General features: G+C 40.2%; 1 protein-coding gene across 2 annotated transcripts in view; it reads left to right on the forward strand.

The window, feature by feature from the left end:
• LOC127658779 (A-kinase anchor protein 11-like) overlaps positions 1-23374 on the forward strand; it is a 33113-nt gene extending 9739 nt beyond the window's left edge. Inside the window, exons 7-12 of one of the 2 annotated variants that reach the window (XM_052148284.1) lie at positions 1834-6004; positions 6165-6320; positions 13663-13746; positions 14563-14609; positions 16320-16501; positions 20515-23374. In XM_052148284.1, coding sequence (XP_052004244.1) covers positions 1834-6004; positions 6165-6320; positions 13663-13746; positions 14563-14609; positions 16320-16501; positions 20515-20682 — 4808 coding nt within the window. In that variant the 3' untranslated portion in view covers positions 20683-23374. The remainder of the gene's footprint in view (positions 1-1833; positions 6005-6164; positions 6321-13662; positions 13747-14562; positions 14610-16319; positions 16502-20514) is intronic. The other variant, XM_052148285.1, reaches the window with a different exon arrangement.
• Positions 23375-24044: the final 670 nt, after the last annotated feature.

Below are 24044 nucleotides of genomic sequence, written 5' to 3' on the forward strand. Positions count from 1 at the left end.
ATTTCGCATTGTATCGGCCACCCTACTCTTTGGATATCGGCATTGGCCATTAAAAAATCCAAATCGGACGATCACTATTGCAAATAAATATTTTAATAATTACTAGGATATCTTGTTGTCATCTTTTTGTCAACCCAGTTTTTCTCAGGTATGACTGTCTGTGCACAAAATGCCCTTTTAGCTATTTTGAATAAGAAGCATTTACTTAATCTATAGTGTAAGGAGGGGTGCCAGGGTGTTTGCATTCAAAGGACAAAATTCCCCATGGAGGCAAAGAGCAAATGAATGGTCTCTGAGAAAATCAACATTTGAACTTTCTCACAATTAGCATCTCTTCTTCAGGCATCACACGCTTCTGAGCGAAGATTGCAAATTCCCTCCTCATTGTTGCTCTTCCACATCTTTCCCATTCTCTCCCCCCTCCTCCTCCTTCGTTACCCTTCAGCTCAAAATCACGTCAAAGTCTCCTAAGATCTGTTTGTAAAATAATGTAACCAGGCATGTATGGTATCATTTAAATGGCCTCAGTGAGACTGGTACTATGGTATCATCCCCACAACAGTATAATATCTGGTAATACGGTTTAAGAATGTAGACAAATTCTGGCCACTGCATGGGGATGCGCCTTCCTCCTTGGTCTTTCATCTAAATTACCTTCTGTATGCAGATAAAGTATGAACCCAGGACTTTCAAACCTAACCACTCCCAAATTCCCTTTGTTTATGTTTTCTCTGGTTTGGGAATTTAAGGAAATGTAACATAGTGTTCATTGGAATTTTCCCAATGGTGCTTACACAACTTATTTTGCTGAAGTTAGATATTAATCTGTAACCCTTAAGATTCATCTTTAAGCATTAGATGTTTTGTATTGATTATTTCTGAATTATGTAATTGACTTGATACGTATTTACCTGACTAATAAATTGTTAAACTTGATTCTATTCTTACTTATTCTGAAAGTAGATTACATTTAATTCCTGTTACCACAAATCTGTGCTCAGGTTTAATACATGTAATAGACAGTAAAGTCTAAATAAATTCATATCTGGCACAATGTAATATTGATCAACCTGTCCAGATAGCACTAGTCATAACTTGTCATAGCCTGTTTAATGCTAATATTATTCTAGTCAAGTGTAATGGGAAACTATAGAACTAAACACAACTACTATTTTGGTAATGGTTAGTTGGTCGGCCTAATCCAATATTAGTCGTTTACCTCTGTCTAGACATAATATTACATTAATTAAGTGTATACAGATCTGTTGAAACTAAGCAAAACTACTAATTTAGAAATAGACAAGCTGCAGTAGTAATCAGTATTTTTAGTATTAGTCGTTTACCTCTGGCTAAAGATCAAACTGATAAGTTTGTGACTGTGGGATCCATGTACACGGACGGCATGAGACCCTAAGCGACAGGATTGCATGCAATGAATGAGTGCAATTTAAAGGTATAGAATTAACTAGAATAATCAAGTATCCAAATCTAGAAAAGATCTCAATTGATGATCAATTACAACTGGAATCTTAGACTAAATTCGAGGTCTAATATAATTGGAGTCATTTAAAATTATTAATGGAGTCAGATTTTGTCTTAACTTAAACAAACTAGTTTAAGATGCAAAACCACACGTGCGCCAGAAAAGACGAACACGCAGATACCTTCACCACTGGATTCTGCCAATGGCATTTTTACGATAGTGACCAAATTAGTTACCATAAAAGCTTTAAGAGAAAAAGTTTTGAGCATTAACAATTGCTAGTTCTGCTTTTATCTCCATCTTAATTTCAAAACAAATCAGCTCATATAAAATGTTCTCTCATTTTGCAGGTGCCCATAGTCAGCGGAACCTCAGAGATGTGGCCTCCCAGACAACACCCTCTCACTTAAAAGACTTCCAAGGGTCTCACATCATAATAAGTTCCATACCCAAAAAGTCAGTGTGCAAGGGAAGTCCTGTCCTGAAGTCAACCGTATGGCGTGAGGATTCAGAGTCCTCGTACAAACCTAGTAGTCCACCAAAGGGACGTGCTACCTCCACACCCCCCACAGAGTCAGATGACTCCGATTGCTCCAGTCCCAGCCCTATTATATTTCTTGATGAAGTTGGATATCAGAAAAGTCTTAAAGCAAAACTTGATATTCCCAAGATTCCTGTTTTAAAAGATGGCGTGGAAGACTCTGACTCAGAAGTCAGTGAATTTTTTGACAGCTTTGATCAGTTTGATGAGCTCAACCAGTCTTTTGATTCCAACATCATGGTCCATAAAGAACAGCCCCTCCCTGGTCAAGCTGAGAAGAAGCATATTGACAACTCAGGATGTAAATTTGTGTCAAGAGGGTGCTCAACCACAGCAATGAACCCTCACAGGTTTGATCATAGAACTCTCCCAGCCAATGTCAAGAAACCGACTCCACTCAAGCCAGGATCACCATACAGTATTCACTCCGATGCACCAGATTCCCCACGACCAGCACGAACTCCCTGTGAGGAAAGTGGGCCGCTCTTCAGTCCAGTTAGTTCATCAGCATTTAGCCCCCTGGGAGAAGGAGGGTCCTTGGTGTATTTTTGGAAAGCTGATGGTGATAGCTCAGAATTATGTAAACCACAGGACCTTTGCTCGCTGTACAAAACATACTCTGACTTTGCCAATAACCTGTCAAGAGAAATCCTTGGATCTGTGTGTGGGTACTCTTCCCCTGTTGATTTTAACATTAATAAGAACCTGAGCTGTGTATGTCACAAAGAGTTCAAAAACACTAATGGGTATCTGATGAAGCTGTCAGACATTCAGGAGACAGTCACCATCAACAATTCACAGTCTCTGAAGGACGGGATTCAGAAGTTTGCTACAGACTTGGTCGAAATGAGCCTTGGAAGTGCCTTAAGGGACTTGCAGAAAGGAGTGTCCTCCTGTACCACTACACTTTGCCATCTGGCTGCAAGGCTGACTTCTTCAGTATTTCAAGTGGCCTTTCATGAGATAGGCATGCGCCATGCATATGTGCTAAAAGAGCATGCCATAAATGGACTAGCCAGTTTCCTAGTAGGAGAAGCCATTTCTGGAGCCCTCAGAGACTTTCTGTTTGTGAAAAAGCAGATTTTTAAAAACACTGTCACTCGATTTTCAGCAGATCTTGCTGAGGAGTTGGTGTTTGAAGGAATTATGGAGGTTTGCCAATTTTCACATCCCTCTACACCTCTCACACCAAGTGACTGGTCTATCGAACAAGAGGAGGAAGTGGTTTCTTCCTATGCCTCTGACCTTTCAGAGTCAGTTCTCCAAGAGGCTTTTATAGAGCTCTCACAAACTGACGTGACTTTCACTACACAGGCAGCTATCAGCATGTCAGTGGATAACATATGCTATGTAAGTGCTGAAGATACTTCCCTAACTACCTGCAGTGCCGAGACCAGCTATCCTGGATCTCAGGTTCTAGTAGATGCTGGTAACCAAGAGCAGGAGGGTTGCACAGTCAAGAAAGCCTTGTATTGTATGTCAGGTATGGCCAGTTGTGTTCCAGTACCTGTGGCTGGCCAGGTCATATCTCATGTACAAAACTTTGAAGAACCATTTGAGTATAAATCCAGCATTGGTCCCATATGTCAGACCAGCCATAAAAGAACCATTTGTTGCCAAGGGGATGATTCAACCTTGACCTTAGATACTTCTGCTGCAACTCAGTCTGAACCATTACCAGGTCCTGCAAAAAAACAGGATTCTAATGATGATGAAATTGTTGGCAATCCATCCAATGAAATTGATTCTAGCAAACCCTCAATTGGCAAGAATTTTCAGAACTTCTCTGGTAATATGGTGGACACCATAGTAGTTGAAGCATTTGATCTTATGCATTCTTCAACAAAAGTAAAGAAAAAAGTGGAGGATTGCGCAGACTTTCTGAGCAAAACGATAGCTGCGCATATATCCTCTCCAAGCCATGGACCAGTTAAATCACATAACGCATCGACACAGCATTCACAAGCTCAGAGAATTCCCTTTCACTTGGTGTCAAAGGGCACATGTGACCCAGAAGTAGCCAAAAGTATACTTCCAGTTTCCAAACCCACTTCAGAAGTCCGCTCTGTCATGAGAAGGGACACACTAGAAGTGCCCAGTTTTGCAGTGTCCTCCTGTGGTAGAAAGGTAGGTATAGAAGAGCTCTATAGCAGCAACTCTGGAATGAAATCAGTCGAAACTCCAAACACTCCACCCTCAAGTCCTCAGCAGCCATCAGGCGAGCACAGTGAGAAACAGATCAAACATTTCTCCAAAAAGCTCAAAGGTAAGCTTGCAAAAGAATTCTCTCCTGCAACTCCTCCACCCACCCCTTATTATCCGCCTGCCACCGACTCCAGTGAAGCAGGTTTAGTTTCAGACAAAGCAGATTTTGTGATAAAGCTCATTAGGTCTCTTTCTGAAGAAGCTGGTAGCAATGAAGATGATGAGGATGACCGGGAAGATGGCCCTCATTCAAGAAACTCCCGGGTGGAGCCGAGCCCTTATGTAAGGAACAGAGTGATTGAGAGGGGTGCGCTCCATTATGCTGAGCGTTTAGCATGCCACATTGTTTCCATGGCTACTGAGATGGACACACTAAGTTTTGGAGAGGTAAAAAAGCCTGTTGGTGATGAAAGCAAAGGCTGTATTGCCTTGCATAGTGCACAGTTTTCAGAGCAGACATTGAATTCTTTGTGGATGTATGCTGGTGAAGTAGCTGGAGAAGTCATCAATGATGTAAAGAGGATGATGAGAACAACCCACTGTCATCACAAAACAATAAAAAGAGCATCTGCAAGCTTTGCGGACAAGTGTCAGGGTGGAGATTACAAGGACTCCCTTCTGGGAAGCTTGGCTCATCAGTGGTCTGGTGATGTCCAAGCATCAGTCCATAACTCTCAGAGTCGTGGTTCCAGTGGGATGTCTTCAGAGTATCCAAGCTGTGAAAGTGTCACTGATGAATATGCAGGATACCTTATTAAGGTCCTGAAAAAAGAGGGAGGCAACCGAGAGCTTATACTGGATCAGTATGCCACTCGTTTGGCGTATCGATCGATTAAATCAGGCCTGGCTCATGCAGCACGAAAAATAAAGCAGAGATCCCCTGTGAGGCTACACTCCTCTAGGCGTCTACACAATGATCGTAGCAACGAGGCTTCTCAAATTCCCATATCCAAGTCTTCAGTACTTACTCATGGAAAAGATGGATGCTCTTGTGATTCCCTGCCATGTGGTTGTCAAGATGGTCAAGACATGAGCAGTAATGAATATGTAGAACTTGTGAACTTTGCAGAGTCACTGGCCTACAACATCACATGTGATGTTACACGAAAGCTTCGAATGTCATCAGTTAGACTGCCAAAATCTCTCACTGATTCTTGCCTCTACAGGAAATCCAATGTAGAGGACTTACCAGAAAATGTAATAAAAAGTTCATTTTCATGCTCTCTTTTACCTTACACAGAGACTAACAGGCTGTATCATAGCACTGGCAGCCTGAATGACAGCAAATGCAACAACGGTGTCATGCAAGTGATTGAACATTATGCCAGGAAAATTGTAGATGACACTTTGGAAATGACATTGGGCCCGGGATTTTTTCAGGCTGCCGGGGACAGGAGGGCACAAGAACTGAATTATTTCACAGAAAAGCTGTCAGAGGCTTATGAAGCCTGCCGATACTGCCATGGTCGAGATTGCCTATTTTGCTGTAGAGAAGGTCGTCGCAGTTTCCAGGAGCTAAAAAAAATTAGGCAACAGGATTCTGATGCAGTGACTGGGCTGGAAATTCCTAGAATTCACATTGATTTGGATAAGAGGTCTGCTTTTTCTGAGGAAATGATGTCCAGTGTAATTGAGAAAGGAAAAAAAGAACTGAGCTGCACCAGCCTGAATGCAGACAGTGGGATTGGTCATGATGGCGTAAGCTTTGCAGAAAGCCTCACCACAGAGATTATGACATCTGCATTATCCAACGTCTGCCAAACGGTCAACCTTTGGTAAAATGACACATCTTTCACATATAAATTTTATTATTTGACTGTATGTGGTAAAATTGCTCATCAATTACTCAAGAAAATTGAATTTCCTGGATTTCGAAAAAAACTTTTTTTTTTTTTTTTGTCAGTGGCTTGTCATGATTGGCTTTCTATATTTCAGTACTCCTAGGAGAGAGGGTGTCAATGTGACTGAATCAACTGTGAGTCAACAGCTCAGTTTGAGTGTTGGGGATGACAGTCTTGGTAGCTGGTCCAATCTGAGCTTTGAAGAAGACCACCCAGATGAGAGCAGCAGCTTTCACCATCTAAGTGACAGGTGAACTGGTCCCACCACAAGATATACACAATACACAAGCTGTAGAATTTGAGCAGTTATTGTGAATTTTTTGTGAAAGCATTACTGGTTGACTAATATAACACACTCCTATTCAGAACACTCCACTTTCTTTCTACTGCACCTTTCACAAGCATGTGGCTCTAACCATTGTGAAAAATTGGGAATTACAAAGGATTGACTGCATTTCCAATGGTTTTACTTTTGAAAATCCTCAAAGCAATATGGAGAGGAGTGGTTTTTCAATAAAGTGGTCAAACTGAGTCGGTGTCATATCAGACGTTTGTTTTCAAAGTGCTTTGTCTATTTTTGGAACATTCGCAGGTGTTTTTGTTTTTCAACTGAGATGTTTGGTCTGAATTCTCACGTTTGGTCTTAAGTTTTATCAGTTTAGATTTTGGATTCGGGAAGCTTATGACTCATTACTAAAGATATATATATATCTATAGATACACACACACACACACTGGTGGCCAAAAGTTAGGAATAATAATATACAGATTCTGCTCTTATGGAAAAAAATTGGTACTTTTATTCACCAAAGTGGCATTCAACTGATCACAATTACTATGCATTACTAACGTGACTAATTACTATTCGATTTTGAAAAAATACAAAATCCTCCACATGCTGCAATGACAGCTTTGCAGATCCTTGGCATTCTAGCTGTCAGTTTGTTCAGATATTCTGGTGACATTTCACCCCATGTTTCCTGTAGCCCTTGCCATAGATGTGACTGTCTTGTCGGTCACTTCTCACACACCTCGCAGTCTAACTGATCCCACAAAAGCGCAATGGGGTTAAGGGCATAACACTCTTTTCCAATTGTCTGTTTTCCAATGTCTGTGTTTCTTTGCCCACTCTAAACTTTTCTTTTTGTTATTCTGTTTTCTTTGCAATTCTTCCCATAAGGCCTGCACCCCTGAGTCTTCCCTTTACTGTTGTACATGAAACTGGTGTAGAGCAGGTAGAATTCAATGAAGCTGTCAGCTGAGGACATGTGAGGCATCTATTCTCAAACTACAGACTCTTATCCTCTTGTTTAGTTGTACATCTCCTTCAATCCTTGTTAGAGCCAGTTGTCTCGTGAGTGTACGCCTTTGTATGAAATCAAAATATTTTGGCAATTTCAAGCATTGAATAGCCTTCATTCCTCAAAGCAATGATTGACTGATGAGTTTTTAGAGAAAGCTGTTTCTTTTTTTGCCGTTTTTGACCTAATAGTGACAATGGCCTGATATTGACAATACACTGGCATGTCTTAAGATACTGTGGCATACTTTGGCAACTCAAAAACAAACACAAAGACAATGTTAAGCTTCATTTATGAAGCAAATAGCTTTCAGCTGTGTTTGATATAATGGCAAGTGATTTTCTAGTACCAAAGTAGTAATTTTGCATAATTGCTCAAGGATAAGTTGTTGGAGTGATGGCTGCTGGAAATGGGGTCTGTCTAGATTTGATCAACAATTCCCTTTTTCACATAGAGATGGTGCTGTATTTTTACATCACTAATGTCCTGACTATACTTTGTGATCAGTTGAATGCCTCTTATTTTTAAAAGTACCAATTTCCTTCCAAAATTTCTGGCCGCTAGAGTGTATGTGTATATGTATATGTATGTATATATGTATGTATATTTATATATATGTGTGTGTATATATATGAATTTATATAAATGTATGTATGTATGTATGTATGTATATTTATATATATATATATGTGTGTGTGTGTGTGTATATATATGAATTTATATAAGTGTGTGTGTGTGTGTGTGTGTGTGTGTGTGTGTGTGTGTGTGTGTGTGTGTGTGTGTGTGTGTATGTGTGTATGTATGTATGTATGTATGTACAGTGAGGAAAATAAGTATTTGAACACCCTGCTATTTTGCAAGTTCTCCCACTTAGAAATCATGGAGGGGTCTGAAATTGTCATCAGTAGGTGCATGTCCACTGTGAGAGACATAATCTAAAAAAAAAATCCAGAAATCACAATGTATGATTCTTTAACTATTTATTTGTATGATAGAGCTGCAAATAAGTATTTGAACACCTGTCTATCAGCTAGAATTCTGACCCTCAAAGACCTGTTAGTCTGCCTTTAAAATGTCCACCTCCACTCCATTTATTATCCTAAATTAAATGCACCTGTTTGAGGTCGTTAGCTGCATAAAGACACCTGTCCACCCCATACAGTCAGTAAGAATCCAACTACTAACATGGCCAAGACCAAAGAGCTGTCCAAAGACACTAGAGACAAAATTGTACACCTCCACAAGGCTGGAAAGGGCTACGGGAAATTGCCAAGCAGCTTGGTTAAAAAAGGTCCACTGTTGGAGCAATCATTAGAAAATGGAAGAAGCTAAACATGACTGTCAATCTCCCTCGGACTGGGGCTCCGTGCAAGATCTCACCTCGTGGGGTCTCAATGATCCTAAGAAAGGTGAAAAATCAGCCCAGAACTACACGGGAGGAGCTGGTCAATGACCTGAAAAGAGCTGGGACCACCGTTTCCAAGGTTACTGTTGGTAATACACTAAGACGTCCACGGTTTGAAATCATGCATGGCACGGAAGGTTCCCCTGCTTAAACCAGCACATGTCAAGGCCCGTCTTAAGTTTGCCAATGACCATTTGGATGATCCAGAGGAGTCATGGGAGAAAGTCATGTGGTCAGATGAGACCTTTTGGTCATAATTCCACTAACCGTGTTTGGAGGAAGAAGAATGATGAGTACCATCCCAAGAACACCATCCCTACTGTGAAGCATGGGGGTGGTAGCATCATGCTTTGGGGGTGTTTTTCTGCACATGGGACAGGGCTGACTGCACTGTATTAAGGAGAGGATGACCGGGGCCATGTATTGCGAGATTTTGGGGAACAACCTCCTTCCCTCAGTTAGAGCATTGAAGATGGGTCGAGGCTGGGTCTTCCAACATGACAATGACCCGAAGCACACAGCCAGGATAACCAAGGAGTGGCTCTGTAAGAAGCATATCAAGGTTCTGACGTGGCCTAGCCAGTCTCCAGACCTAAACCCAATAGAGAATCTTTGGAGGGAGCTCAAACTCCGTGTTTCTCAGCGACAGCCCAGAAACCTGACTGATCTAGAGAAGATCTGTGTGGAGGAGTGGGCCAAAATCCCTCCTGCAGTGTGTGCAAACCTGGTGAAAAACTACAGGAAACGTTTAATTGCAAACAAAGGCTACTGTACCAAATATTAACATTGATTTTCTCAGGTGTTCAAATACTTATTTGCAGCTGTATCATACAAATAAATAGTTAAAAAAATCATACATTGTGATTTGTGGTTTTTTTTTTAGATTATCTCTCTCACAGTGGACATGCACCTACGATGACAATTTCAGACCCCTCCTTGATTTGTAAGTGGGAGAACTTGCAAAATAGCAGGGTGTTCAAATACTTATTTTCCTCACTGTATGTATGTATGTATGTAGGTATGTATGTAGGTATGTAGGTATGTAGGTATGTAGGTAGGTAGGTAGGTAGGTAGGTAGGTAGGTAGGTAGCAAAAGTGAGTACACCCCGCACATTTTTGTAAATATTTGATTATATCTTTTCATGTGACAACACTGAAGAAATGACACTTTGCTACAATGTAGTGGAGTGTACAGCTTGTATAACATTGTACATTTTCTGTCCCCTCAAAATAACTCAACACACAGCCATTAATGTCTAAACCGCTGGCAACAAAAGTGAGTACACCCCTAAGTGAAAAATAATTTCCCTCCCCGGTGTCATGTGACTTGTTAGTGTTACAAGGTCTCAGGTGTGAATGGGGAGCAGGTGTGTTAAATTTGGTGTCATCACTCTCACACTCCCTCATACTGGTCACTGGAAGTTCAATATGGCACCTCATGCCAAAGAACTCTCTGAGGATCTGAAAAAAATAATTGTTGCTCTACATAAAGATGGCCTTGGCTATAAGAAGATTGCCAAGACCCTGACACTGACCTGCAGCATGGTGGCCAAGACCATACAGCGATTTAACAGGACAGGTTCCACTCAGAACAGGCCTCGCCATGGTCGACCAAAGAAGTTGAGTGCACGTGCTCCGCATCATATCCAGAGGTTGTCTTTGGGGAATAGACGTATGAGTGCTGCCAGCATTGCTGCAGAGCTTGAAGGGGTGGGGGGGGGTCAGCCTGTCAGTGCTCAGACCAAATGCCGCACACTGCATCAAATTGGTCTGCTGTCGTCCCAGAAGGAAGCCTCTTCTAAAGATGATGCACAAAGCCCGCAGTTTACTGAAGACAAGCAGACTAAGGACATGGATTACTGGAACCATGTCCTGTGGTCTGATGAGACCAAGATAAACTTATTTGGTTCAGATGGTGTCAAGCGTATGTGGCGGGAACCAGGTGAGGAGTACAAAGACAAGTGTGTCTTGCCTACAGTCAAGCATGGTGGTGGGAGTGTCATGGTCTGGGGCTGCATGAGTGCTGCCGGCACTGGGGAGCTACAGTTCATTGAGGGAACCATGAATGCCAACATTTACTGTGACATACTGAAGCAGAGCATGATCCCCTCCCTTCAGATACTATGCCGCAGTGCAGTATTCCAGCATGTTAACGACCCCAAACACACCTCCAAGACAACCACTGCCTTGCTAAAGAAGCTGAGGGTGAAGGTGATGGACTGGCCAAGCATGTCCCCAGACCTAAACCCTATTGAGCATCTGTGGGGCATCCTCAAACAGAAGGTGGAGGAGCACAAGATCTCTAACATCCACCAGCTCCGTGATGTCGTCATGGAGGAGTGGAAGAGGACTCCAGTGGCAACCTGTGAAGCTCTGGTGAACTCCATGCCCAAGAGGGTTAAAGCAGTGCTGGAAAATAATGGTGGCCACACAAAATATTGACACATGGGCCCAATTTGGACATTTTCAATTAGGGGTGTACTCATTTTTGTTGCCAGTGGTTTAGACATAAATGTCTGTGTGTTGAGTTATTTTGAGGGGACAGCAAATTTACACTGTTATACAAGCTGTACCTCAATACTTTACATTGTAGCAAAATGTAATTTCTTCAGTGTTGTCACATGAAAATATATAATCAAATATTTACAAAAATGTGAGAGGTGTACTCACTTTTGTGAGATACTATATATCTTTGAAATCAAAGATTCCGATTATATCACCACTGTCCAAATTTGCTGGGTAATATCTAGTGCGGTTTCCAGACAGGCATTTAGGGGTATTGTTTTTCACCCTCGATAAAGTATAGCTGTCTTTGGCTTCAAAAGATGACAACTGACTTGTATGGTCTTGTCTTTCAAAGGCAGGCATTGTTTTGGATTATTTTTGGCTCTTATGTCTTAATAGGAGTAAATTTGATCAACATACTAATATATCACAAGATGCTACAAGCTAGAATGTACAGTATGAGCAATCATTGTTTTGGACAGCCAAAGATACCATGAAGGTATCACAATATTTATGAAAGTTTTGGTTGTCAGCTTGAGGGAGTGTTTCTAGTGTAACCAATTCCTTAATAGATCAGTGTGTACTCCAAAAGTCCTCATTGTTTCCGAAAACAGATGTTTAAAAAAAAAAACTCCATAGATAGTAGTGCTGCATGATTAATCATATCGCAATCGCAATGTCAGTCTGTGCGATTATGTGATGGCAAATTCTGCAGATTTATTAAATAAATAAGTGCATGTGTGGACGTGACAGCCCATTCTCTCTGAGAGCTATTTGCCCATTTTCTACACCTCTAATAAAAAGATGACAGTCAGTCTCAGTTTAAGGAGTGGCATGTGTGGTCATGTCAGTTTCCGGTCTTCAGCGTGGAAATCAGGTGAAGATGGATGCCGTGTAGTCAGACACTGAACTGGTGCTCAGAAAAAATAACACAGAAACACAGCTCACAGCTTGGCGATATGTCTTTATTTCATCAATAATTAAAGTTAATATAATACGGGAGCGTGACATGTAAACACAAACTCCAAAACTGTCATTCTCGATGCGGTCAGAGCCGCTTCAACCAGTCGCGGAAGAGACCCAATCTGAGCGTGTGTCGAAACCGGGAGAGATATAAAGTTCCGCCGGCTGATGCGCACTCTAACACGAGACGCTCGTCTCTCAATCTCAAAATGTGTGTGTGTGTATATGTGTGTGTATATATATATATATATATATATATATATATATATATATATATATATATATATATATATATATATATATATATATATATATCACACAACAACAACAACAGTTTTAGTGGTTTGATTGAGTGAACCACACTTTTATATTCAGTTTCCTTTTCAAAGTACATGTTACATCCTGCTTAAATGTCCCTGTTTGTTTGGACAATCTTATTTTCGTGAAAATTTGTATGTTCTTATTTATTGTTCTATATTATTTAGGTGTAATATTGAGAAAATGTTTGCAGTAATGCAAAGATATTATTTAATTTTGTAAAGATATTTTAATTTGAAAACACTGCATTTATAGTAGTTGTTGTTGCTAGTTTGTATGTTTGAGTTGAAAAATACACATTTCAACATTATCAGTAATCTATTTGTGCATTTTCCTTGATAACCAAGCAAGTTGACTCATGATACCATTTGTTTACTATATCGCAATCGCATATCGCAATATTAACCTCAATAATCGCAATATGACATTTTCCCTAAATTGTGCAGCCCTAATAGACAGTTTTAGATGGATTTGTAACAGAAGTGAGTTTTTATGCACCCAAATGCTGTGTTGATCAAGTATGCTTTCATTCTACATAGTATACTTCTCATAAGGGCTGGGTGATATATATTGAATATTCACAATATATTTGTAAGAATTTTGCATGCCATATACAGTACATGGAGAATATCGCAATGATATAAATGGAATTGATATGGTCATTAAGACTATTTTGGTATCCTTTTGATGTCTCACAACTTGTGAGGATCAGAGTGTAAAGACCTGTTTTAATGGCGTCTCTGTTTAAACAGCAGTATAAAAGCGCAGTTAGAGGTAAGTTTGATTCAAGTCAGTTCAAATGTCCCATTTAAGTGAATCTTTTCAAAATTCTGATCCAGACTGATCTGATTGTTTGCGTGGGCAATGGCTGTTCAGTTGGAATGGTGGGTTCAATGATTAAAAAAAAGAACCATTTCAGGAAAAACACTTATCAAGACAAACAACAAGACATATTGAATATCATCAAAATATTTTATCTATATTCACTAGCTAGTATTTCCTCCTGGTAGGTATACTAGATGATATGACAGCCACAAATGCCACTAGATGACAGTGAAATTATATTGTAGCGTGTCGTCCTCTCTTCTCTCCCCCAGCAGTAATGGAAACAGCAGTAGCTGGAGCAGTCTGGGTTTAGAAGGCGAGGTTTATGAAGAACATTTGTCCTTCTCTCCATCAGACAGGTTGGTCTATGGAAGAAGGCAGGGCATAGACAGCGTTGGCTTGCTCTACTTGCTACTGCATGATGTCATGCAACTTTTTATCAGCAAGTGCTGAAAATATGTCCGTGTATATGTCAGATTTTACCTTTTAGACACCTCCATTTAACAAATACCTCTTTTTTTTGTTCTTCATCTGTGGTTGATATTATATAGGATTTGTCAATTTAATCTTTGTGTATATGTTGGTAGAATCGTAGGTGTAGGAAGTGTGTGTGTGTGCGTGGGGGGGGGTTCATTCACTTCAAGTGTTTTGTGATGTTTTTACTAGAGAATGAACTATCTATCCTTGCCGCATGCTCCCTGCTTGAGTGAATCAATGATGTCCCAGCCCCTTATTCTCATATGAACTATGGTCCACGTGAATCAAGTACATTTGAGTACAAAATGACTCACTCTTTGCAATGTCAACAGAGATTACTATGATTCATCGCATCAGACACAGGAAAATAATATCTGAAGAAATTAAAATGGGATTTTTTAAAAACAGGAGTGATAATTGCATCTGTTGCCCTTGGCTAAAAATAAATATAGATTATAGATAAATCATAGTTTACCTCTTGACACATAATTATACATTAATATGGAGGCAAATCAATCATAAAAATGTTTTTCATTTCTAGCTGAAATATTATTGTGGATTAGGTTAATATGAGAAATGGGAATGTTGGGAGCTGTTGCACTTGTTCATGTGGCCCCTTTTGCTTGTGGTTTGTAGTATATTTCCCTGTAGTCTGGCAGTAGCATTCTCTTACAGCTGTAATATGTTTCACCCTACAGTGACTACAATGAAGAGAAGGAAGCAGAGACCAAGGACGATTCGGGTGGTAAATACCAAGCACAAAACACAAATTCTGTATTTGGATGATTCCTGATTGATCTACAAAATGTATATTATCAGAATAAAATTCATTATTCATTTTGGTAATTGAAAAGCATGCATGGGACAAAACACAGATTGCATGTGGGGCACATCTGCAATGGCATAGAAAACCATGAAAAATTGCACTTACACTGTGAAAACAAACATACACGGGAGCCTTCAGATTAATTCAATAGCTTTCAAGAACAAAAAGGCTGATCTATATTATACAACATCTTAAAGAAAACAACAAAACAGCATTTTGCGTCATGAACTTTATGTTTAAGGGAAATATGTATTTACCAAACCTGAAATGTACGTGACCATGGCAACCCAAAATTAAGTGAGGTATTACTCGCTTGGGTGCAGTTATTCTAGTGAAATGTCCAGCGGGGGACGCCAAAAGTAAGTGACACGATGTTCTAATAAGGTGAATTTTAGATGGATGTTTTAAAGAGTAAAACGTACCTCCCTAACCTAAATCTTTAGCCTAAACCTAACCAATTGTGTCCTAAATGATAAGTGAAGGGTGAAAAAACAGACATCTTTACCTTTACCACCACCTAAACCTAACCAAACTTTTTTTAAAAGCAAATGTGACATGAAAAGCACATTTTATGAAGCAACCATGTAATTTCATGTTGCTTCTGAGACACTTTCATCTCAAGTGTCAGTTTGCGTGCATTACTGGTCTCGAACCGCCGTCTTTCAGGTTCAAAGTCCAACATTCTATCAGGTGAGATCTATCAGGTGAGCTAATCACATTGAAATAAGTGTGTAAATATAGGTGGGTCTCTAAAACAAGCTTTAAAATAGTTTTTGAAATGATGCTTTATAGTAAAAGTGTGTTGATATCATAACATAGCAGTGTGAGTAATAGTGTGAAAAATAAGTGTTTATAAATTCATAATCAGCCATTGTACTTTGTGATTACATTGTGATTTGTGTGACGCCTCTAGTGATAATTTCACCAGAAAACTGCAGCAAAGCATAGAGAGTGGCATGTAAAAGACTGTTGTAAAAATGTGGTTATAGTAACATTCATCACATATAAGACTAGGTTGGTATTAACTTACAGTAGGAATCACAATTGCGATACACAGTCTATCACATGCTCAAAAGTTGATCATTCTCTCGTTTACAAGTAACAAAAAACTTGTAACTTATATGGAGTCATTACACAGAATTTGACAACATGCCCCTCTGCTGACTGCTGCTAAAAAAACAAGATGGATTTAGAATTGTTTTTGAATGAGATTGTGACACCCTGAGTCCATATCAAGTCAAATCATTAGGTGCCTAAATATTCCCATCCCTCGTTTGTATTCTGTGGTCTGTTGTTCTAACCTCTACTGGTACTAAATCCTGAACTGTATACTAAAATCCACCCTTATATTTGTACTGCCACTCATGTCAAGTGGTCTTACTTGGCTGAGCACCATTGGCACGCCGTCATCAAAGCCACATTGCTATTTATTGAAGTCCCTGAGTCCCCTGACTGTCAGAACGGCTCCGTGTGGGTCAACAGATGAGCTCAGGCTCAGTTCTATGTCTGGCCCGGTTTACAGAGTGAGCGTGGGAAACTGCTTTGCTGAAGTAGGCTATTTGCTGTGATAGTGCTGTTTGTGGTTTGTGTGTATGTATGGATTCAATTGTGTGTATTTTGTCCATACAGGAGCAGTGCGAGTGGAGAGGGAACATGGGCAGGCGGAAAGAGCTCTGCTGGTGGTCAGTACAGATGTGAGAGGCTGGACTCTGGACCCCCAGCTGACAGCAGTGCTCCAGTGGATAGCTGCCTCTATTGCTGATCTGCCTTTAATGCAACTGAGCCATTACTCTGCTCAAGAGCTCCATCAGGTTAGACTTTTTTCACATTAATGTGTGTCACCATTATAATAATTCACTCATGGGTAAGATAGAAAAGATAGTCCAAGAGACAACCTTTAAGGGCTGTCGTGCTCACGAACTCCGCAGCTTCTCCGGCCAGACACTGCGACCACTGCACTGCTGATCTTGTCCTGGATCCCCTTGCCAGATCAATATGCAACCAGTGGTGGATAGGGCTACTCTGACAACTGGCAAATACCAGTGTATCCTTAATGTCTTGCCTGCAAGCCTATGAATCATGAACTCCAATAAATACCCATACTGGCAGGATGCCATCTCCCAGGATAAAAAGGTCCACCCAACTTACAACTTAAATGTTGCCACTTGGAATGTGCGCACAATTGCCAGATCAATATGCAACCAGTGGTGGATAGGGCTACTCTGACAACTGGCAAATACCAGTGTATCCTTAATGTCTTGCCTGCAAGCCTATGAATCATGAACTCCAATAAATACCCATACTGGCAGGATGCCATCTCCCAGGATAAAAAGGTCCACCCAACTTACAACTTAAATGTTGCCACTTGGAATGTGCGCACAATGCTAGACAGACAAGACCGTGAAAGACCAGAACGTGCAATTATATCGCATGAACTTGCCAAATACAAAATTGACATGGCAGCACAAATTTTCTGGGACAGGCAGCATCCGAGAGGAGGTCGGATACACCATCTACTGGAGTTGCAAGACCTCTGTCAGAAATGACCTTGTGCCAAGACTGAAAGAGGAGCCAAAACCAGTGTATTTGAGCATGCAACTTTACCAAGCATGTATGAACTCCTTGCCCAGTGAAATCTGCGATGGACAGGTCATGTCATCCGGCTAGACGACCACGACTACCCAAACTAATCCTGTACTCACAACTTCAAGAAGGGTTTCGCAGCAGAGGCAAACCTAAACTGCGTTACAATGACACCATCAAGTGAAACCTAAAAGCAAAACATATTCCTTTCAACAGCTGGCAAACTCTTGCCAAAGGCAGAAATTTGTGGAGGAAACAGATTCCATTGGTTATGATGGACAGCTGATTGTGTGTGTGTGTGTGTGTGTGTGTGTGTGTGTGTGTGTGTGTGTGTGTGTGTGTGTGTGTGTGTGTGTGTGTGGTGTGGGTGTATATATATATATATATATATATATATATATATATATATATATATATATATATATATATACACTCACCTAAAGGATTATTAGGAACACCATACTAATACTGTGTTTGACCCCCTTTAGCCTTCAGAACTGCCTTAATCCTACGTGGCATTGATTCAACAAGGTGCTGAAAGCATTCTTTAGAAATGTTGGCCCATATTGATAGGATAGCATCTTGCAGTTGATGGAGATTTGTGGGATGCACATCCAGGGCACGAAGCTCCCGTTCCACCACATCCCAAAGATGCTCTATTGGGTTGAGATCTGGTGACTGTGGGGGCCATTTTAGTACAGTGAACTCATTGTCATGTTCAAGAAACCAATTTAAAATGATTCGAGCTTTGTGACATGGTGCATTATCCTGCTGGAAGTAGCCATCTTTATGGCCACCAAGTAGATGGGTACATGGTGGCCATAAAGGGATGGACATGGTCAGAAACAATGATCAGGTAGGCCGTGGCATTTAAACGATGCCCAATTGGCACTAAGGGGCCTAAAGTGTGCCAAGAAAACATCCCCCACACCATTACACCACCACCACCAGCCTGCACAGTGGTAACAAGGCATGATGGATCCATGTTCTCATTCTGTTTACGCCAAATTCTGACTCTACCATCTGAATGTCTCAACAGAAATCGAGACTCATTAGACCAGGCAACATTTTTCCAGTCTTCAACTGTCCAATTTTGGTGAGCTCTTGCAAATTGTAGCCTCTTTTTCCTATTTGTAGTGGAGATGAGTGGTACCCGGTGGGGTCTTCTGCTGTTGTAGCCCATCCGCCTCAAGGTTGTGCGTGTTGTGGCTTCACAAATGCTTTGCTGCATACATCGGTTGTAACGAGTGGTTATTTCAGGCAAAGTTGCTCTTCTATCAGCTTGAATCAGTCGGCCCATTCTCCTCTGACCTCTAGCATCAACAAGGCATTTTCGCGCACAGGACTGCCGCATACTGGGTGTTTTTCCCTTTTCACACTATTCTTTGTAAACCCTAGAAATGGTTGTGCGTGAAAATCCCAGTAACTGAGCAGATTGTGAAATACTCAGACCGGGCCGTCTGGCACCAACAACCATGCCACGCTCAAAATGGCTTAAATCACCTTTCTTTCCCATTCTGACATTCAGTTTGGAGTTAAGGAGATTGTCTTGACCAGGACCACACCCCTAAATGCATTGAAGCAACTGCCATGTGATTGGTTGATTAGATAATTGCATTAATGAGAAATTGAACAGGTGTTCATAATAATCCTTTAGGTGAGTGTATGTGTATATATATATATATATATATATATATATATATATATATATATATATATATATATATACATACATACATATATACTATATACATACATACATACATAAAATAAATAATTATTTACTTCTTGAAATGTCATGCATGGACAGCATGATGGCTCAGTGGTTTTCACTGTCGCCTCACAGCAAATTTTATTAACGCAGAAATTATGTTTTTTGTATTTTTTTTGTATTTTGGGCTAATTCCATTCCGTCTATTATTTTGAATGGTGTGGAAAAGCATCTTTAATAAATAAACAGATGGCTACCGCCAGTAAATGAATCACAAAGAGTGGCCATTTATTTGTTCTCCGTGAACTTGTCGATGACAGGTGCATGATACAAGATATTTGTGTTGGCACTCCTGGAAATGTCATGACGCAGATGTGCTTGCAACAGCAGATCTGTGCAGATATGCCATTAAGACCAATCCATAACATTGAGAGTAATGCTTCATGTACAATAAATTGGCTTCCAAGGATGTCGTCATGATTAACACAGGCTAACGATTGGGGTAAAATCTGTCACGTGACACTATTTTTGCGTTAATGTCAAGGCAGGGTGGCTTTTCTGAGGAGTTTGCATGGGTTTCCTTTAGGTGTATGTACATTCCGGTTTCCCCACAGTCCAAAGACATACAGTTCAGGCAAATTGGTGACTCTTAATTGCCCGTAGGTGTGAGTGTGAATGTATATGTCTGTGTGTGCTGCCCTGTGATGGACTGACCACATGTCCAGGGTGTTCTCCTGCCTTCTGCCCAGAGACAGCTGGGATAGGCTCCAGCACTAACCCGCAATCCTGCTTAGGAAAAGCGACTTATAAAAGGAATGAATGAAATGTCACGTAACCGGAGAAAGGTATTCAGAGTTGTTCCTGGCAGGCTACTCATCCTTACAGGCTTCAATTAGGGTGGGGGCAGGGTTAGGGCATCTTCTGCCCACTAGAAACAAACCCAGGCACTTATGTACAATGGGTGAAGCTTCACTAATGTTTTTCCCCACTTTCCCCCAACATTGGCATATATACATTTTCAGGAGGTACACGCTCGACTCGCCTGCACATCCTCACACAGAAACTGATTGTGTGGCGCAGTGCACGCTTATTCATGGTTTTTAATGTTTGTTGTAATGTATCATGGCACCATAATTCAATTGAGTGGTGGTGGTGTAGTGGTCTGAAGCACATAACTGGTAATCAGAAGGTTGCTGGTTCGAGGCCCACAGCCACCACCATTGTGTCCTTGAGCAAGGCACTTAACTCCAGGTTGCTCCAGGGGGATTGTCCCTGTAATAAGGGCTCTGTAAGTGGCTTTGGATAAAAGCGTCTGCCAAATGCATAAATGTAAATTGCAAATAATCGTAATAGATCACAGAAAAATGTGTGATTAATTAGTTTGAATTTTTTCATTGATTCACAGCCCTAAAATATTGAATATTGCCAAAAAGCTGAAAAATATAAATGTTTTAGCTATTAGTGTCTATCAGGGTGTTTCAGATTCAAATGTGTAGCTTCATTTTATGTCTGTTTTTCCTCTGTCTCCAGCTGCCAGCCGTGGCTCAAAGATTGAGGGAGCGAGAGTTCAGGGTCGGGGAGCTCCTGCAGGCTCTGCTGAGATACTTTGAAGAATGCCGCACTGAAGAAGACCCTGAGACAGAAGACGTGCGGCACAGCCACAAGAGCCTGTTCCAGTGGCTTCTAGAACAGGCATAAATCACAATCACACACTGCTGACACCTGTTAGCCATGAAAACGATGAAGTTTCCAGTCACTTTTACAGTGATCTGCAATGTATCTGCCAAACATACCGGCATCGCCAGTAGAATGTGTTTATGTGTTGTGTATTGCTTATGCACCCGTGGCCACCCAGGGTGCACCATACAAACAACTGAAGTAATCTAAGAGCCGTTCGTTCAAGTGTGTGTATTGCATGCTGTGACCGAAAGTACTTTTTGCTTGCTTACACCTCGTTTTTTTGTCATCACATTGTTTTCTTTAATGTTAGACTGCATATCGCTGATGCCTACCCATGTGTTTTGCTGTCACACCCTGCCATATTTTTCCTACACAAAAGACGGATGAGTAGTTGTTATGTTAAGGAATTCACATTGCTGCAGGAAAGCTTATGTCACCTCCATACCTCACCTTTAGTGTGATGTTTCTACTTGTTGTAGGGACCAGCCAAGCAATCCATCACTGCTCCAGGTTTCTGGTTGGTATTCCATTACACATAACAAAGAGTAATTATGACAGTTATTTCATTATCTTATTTGCCCTGTTGAGCACATTTTTGGCAGCAACTCTTGGATACCAGTCATAACGATTTAAAAATATAGTTCAGTTGATTAATCTCACTGTAATTAGAGAGACACTTATCAAACGCTGTCAACAAATGTTCACTTTTACATTCCCCTGTTGTCACATTTATTTCCAATCATTATTTTAGGATAGTAAGGCCATAATTGTTATAAAAATTCTGTAGCTATATACTCAATATTCATTGGTTTAAAGTCATTCTGCATACGTTGGTTCTGTAAATATGCTATTGAAAATAATTGTTTACACCAATTAGAGTGTACATGATCCATCCAGCTTGTGAATGATAAACCCTAACAAAACATATTTTTGGTTACTAAAGAAGTGATGTTTGTTGCCAAGTTACTAAAAAATACAAGAATACTTTTAAAGTATACTTCTACCTTGAGAAGCTGCTAAACAAGTTACAGAACCTGTAAACCTGTTTGCCAAATGAGTAAACCCCTTGTAAGCATTTAAATTATCTAGAGAGGGACATTTGCTCTATTTTTTCTAATTGCCTCTTGGTATTGTCCACACATTGAAGGTTACTGTGAGGTGTATTATTAGTTACTGTGTAGTGCATTACTAAACGAGGACACGTGCACTGTGTATATCTTAACGGATCACCATCTGGTGCTGTTTAGCACTACAGCAGGGACCTAATCAACGGTCTCTTTCATGCTGACCTTTGACTCATTGCCTGCCCTTTCGCGGGCACTACGCGTAAATATTGCACTTTACTAATGAATGGTTTTACAGGCCATTTCCCTATACTTTTGTCTAGACCTCAAAAAATTACATTTAATTGCAATGCTTAAATAATAGAACACTGTAGATTGCCAAAGGCTTGTAGAAATCAGGATGTTTTGTGCTTAAAGGAGTAGTTCACCCCAAAAAGAAAACGTTCACATTATTTACTTAATTGTATTTTCATGATTCTGCTCTGATAGGTTACAGTCTGAGATATGAGAAACATTGTAAAGGCAATCAAAGTTGGCCATTGTTCTATCTTGTGGATTATTTCATATTTTTGCACTGTTGCGTGCATGATGTGCTTTCAGTCCATGCTTCATGTATTTCTCTTGACGTGTGCATGGATGTATTCTTCATGTTATCTTCAGCGCCGACTCATTCTCTTGTGCATGGTCTGTGTCCAGCCTACACCATTTATGCTCACACTACCAGTGATACACTTAAGTGGAAAAAATACAAACACATTTTGTTTTCTTGCTGTATGTAACATCGGAGCTGCCAAATATGTTTGGCTCTTTGCTTAGACAGTATTGTGTACATTCTTTTGAAATATTTAAAAATTGCCATACACTGTGTTGTGTTGGTAATTTTCCTATTTGTTATTTCTAGTAAATATCGCCTAAACCATAATGTGGGAAAAGTATACGAAGTTAAAGGAATCGTTCCTCCAAAAATGATTATTCTGTCATCATTTACTTACCCTCATGGTGTTCCAAACCCATATGTCCTTTCTATCCTATGTGCAACACAAAATGGGGCGTACAGGTACGACATAGGGTGAGTAAATGATGACAGAATTTTTCTTTTTGGGTAACTAATCCATTTAAATATAATAAAATGTGTACCTTGAAGCATGGGTGGATGATGAATTGAAAAGGAGTTAGCACAACCATGCCGTAACCTCCACGTTGCCTCATTCTGAGTGGGATTGTGCATCTGTGCTCTTGCAGTAATGGTTATCATTCATGCTGTAGATGGTCCACCCTTGTGTACCTATTCCCTAAATTTTGTGTACATTCCTATCTTTCACAAATGATCTATTGTTATTTTTGTGTTATCAAAGGCTGCTTGTATAATGCAGAGTTCATGCCATTCTGAACAGATTAATATTTTGTTACTTGTGCAGTGTTTCTCCATCGAGTATCTCGTAGTGTAGTGGGCAAAAGATACACACTGACTTCTCTATTTTATCCTGCCCAGTTGTATAGTCTTGCCAAATAAGATATTTAATAATTTATGTAAGTATAAGTTGCAATGGTGATTACACTATTTGTCTCTCCAGTGAAGTTGCTGAGTAGTTTACACATTAAAGCTTAATGCACTACACCTGTACACTGTAAAAAGCTGTGGGTAATAAAGCTTTTTAATTTGAATTGTGTATTGTGCTTATTTACTCTCAAAATGAAAGGCGCAGTCATACTTTTCCACAGCAAAATTACAGACAAAATGCAGTCATCTCAATGGGAATCTGCATGATCAAGAATTTCGCCTAATGGACATCCAGTGGGGAAGAATTTCACTACACGAGTGCACGCAAATTTGCAGCGTTGACCAATTGGAAGTTGCTTCATTTGGCAGTGCTTTGTACATAGCCAAACTGAATTTTCACAATGGACATAGAAATTATTTTATTGGTGAGTTTAGCTAAAAAAAGAGGCTGTCTGGCAGGTTGTTTTTGCAGGTTTCACACTTGTTTAACTTTTTCGCCCATGGAATTTGTGCAAAAGTAAATGTGACAGAGTCTTAAAGTGGTCATGTCATGAGGAATTACATTTTCATTGATCTTTAAGAAAAAAGATTGCATTGTATTATTAAAACTTCATCTCTAATGGAAACAAAATCTCGTTATTTCACGGCTTTCTGATTTCAGATGAATAAGTTTGAAAAGATGACTGCCGACATTTAAACATCAACAACACCTACGGTAATTGGCGATTGGCCCCGCCCAGTTACGGCTAAATAATATAGAGAAAGTAGCATAGATACTATGATTAAAAAATGCCAAATACTGTGGCCAAACCAGT

This window comes from Xyrauchen texanus, chromosome 18, assembly GCF_025860055.1.
Source record: "Xyrauchen texanus isolate HMW12.3.18 chromosome 18, RBS_HiC_50CHRs, whole genome shotgun sequence".
NCBI lineage: Eukaryota > Metazoa > Chordata > Actinopteri > Cypriniformes > Catostomidae > Xyrauchen > Xyrauchen texanus.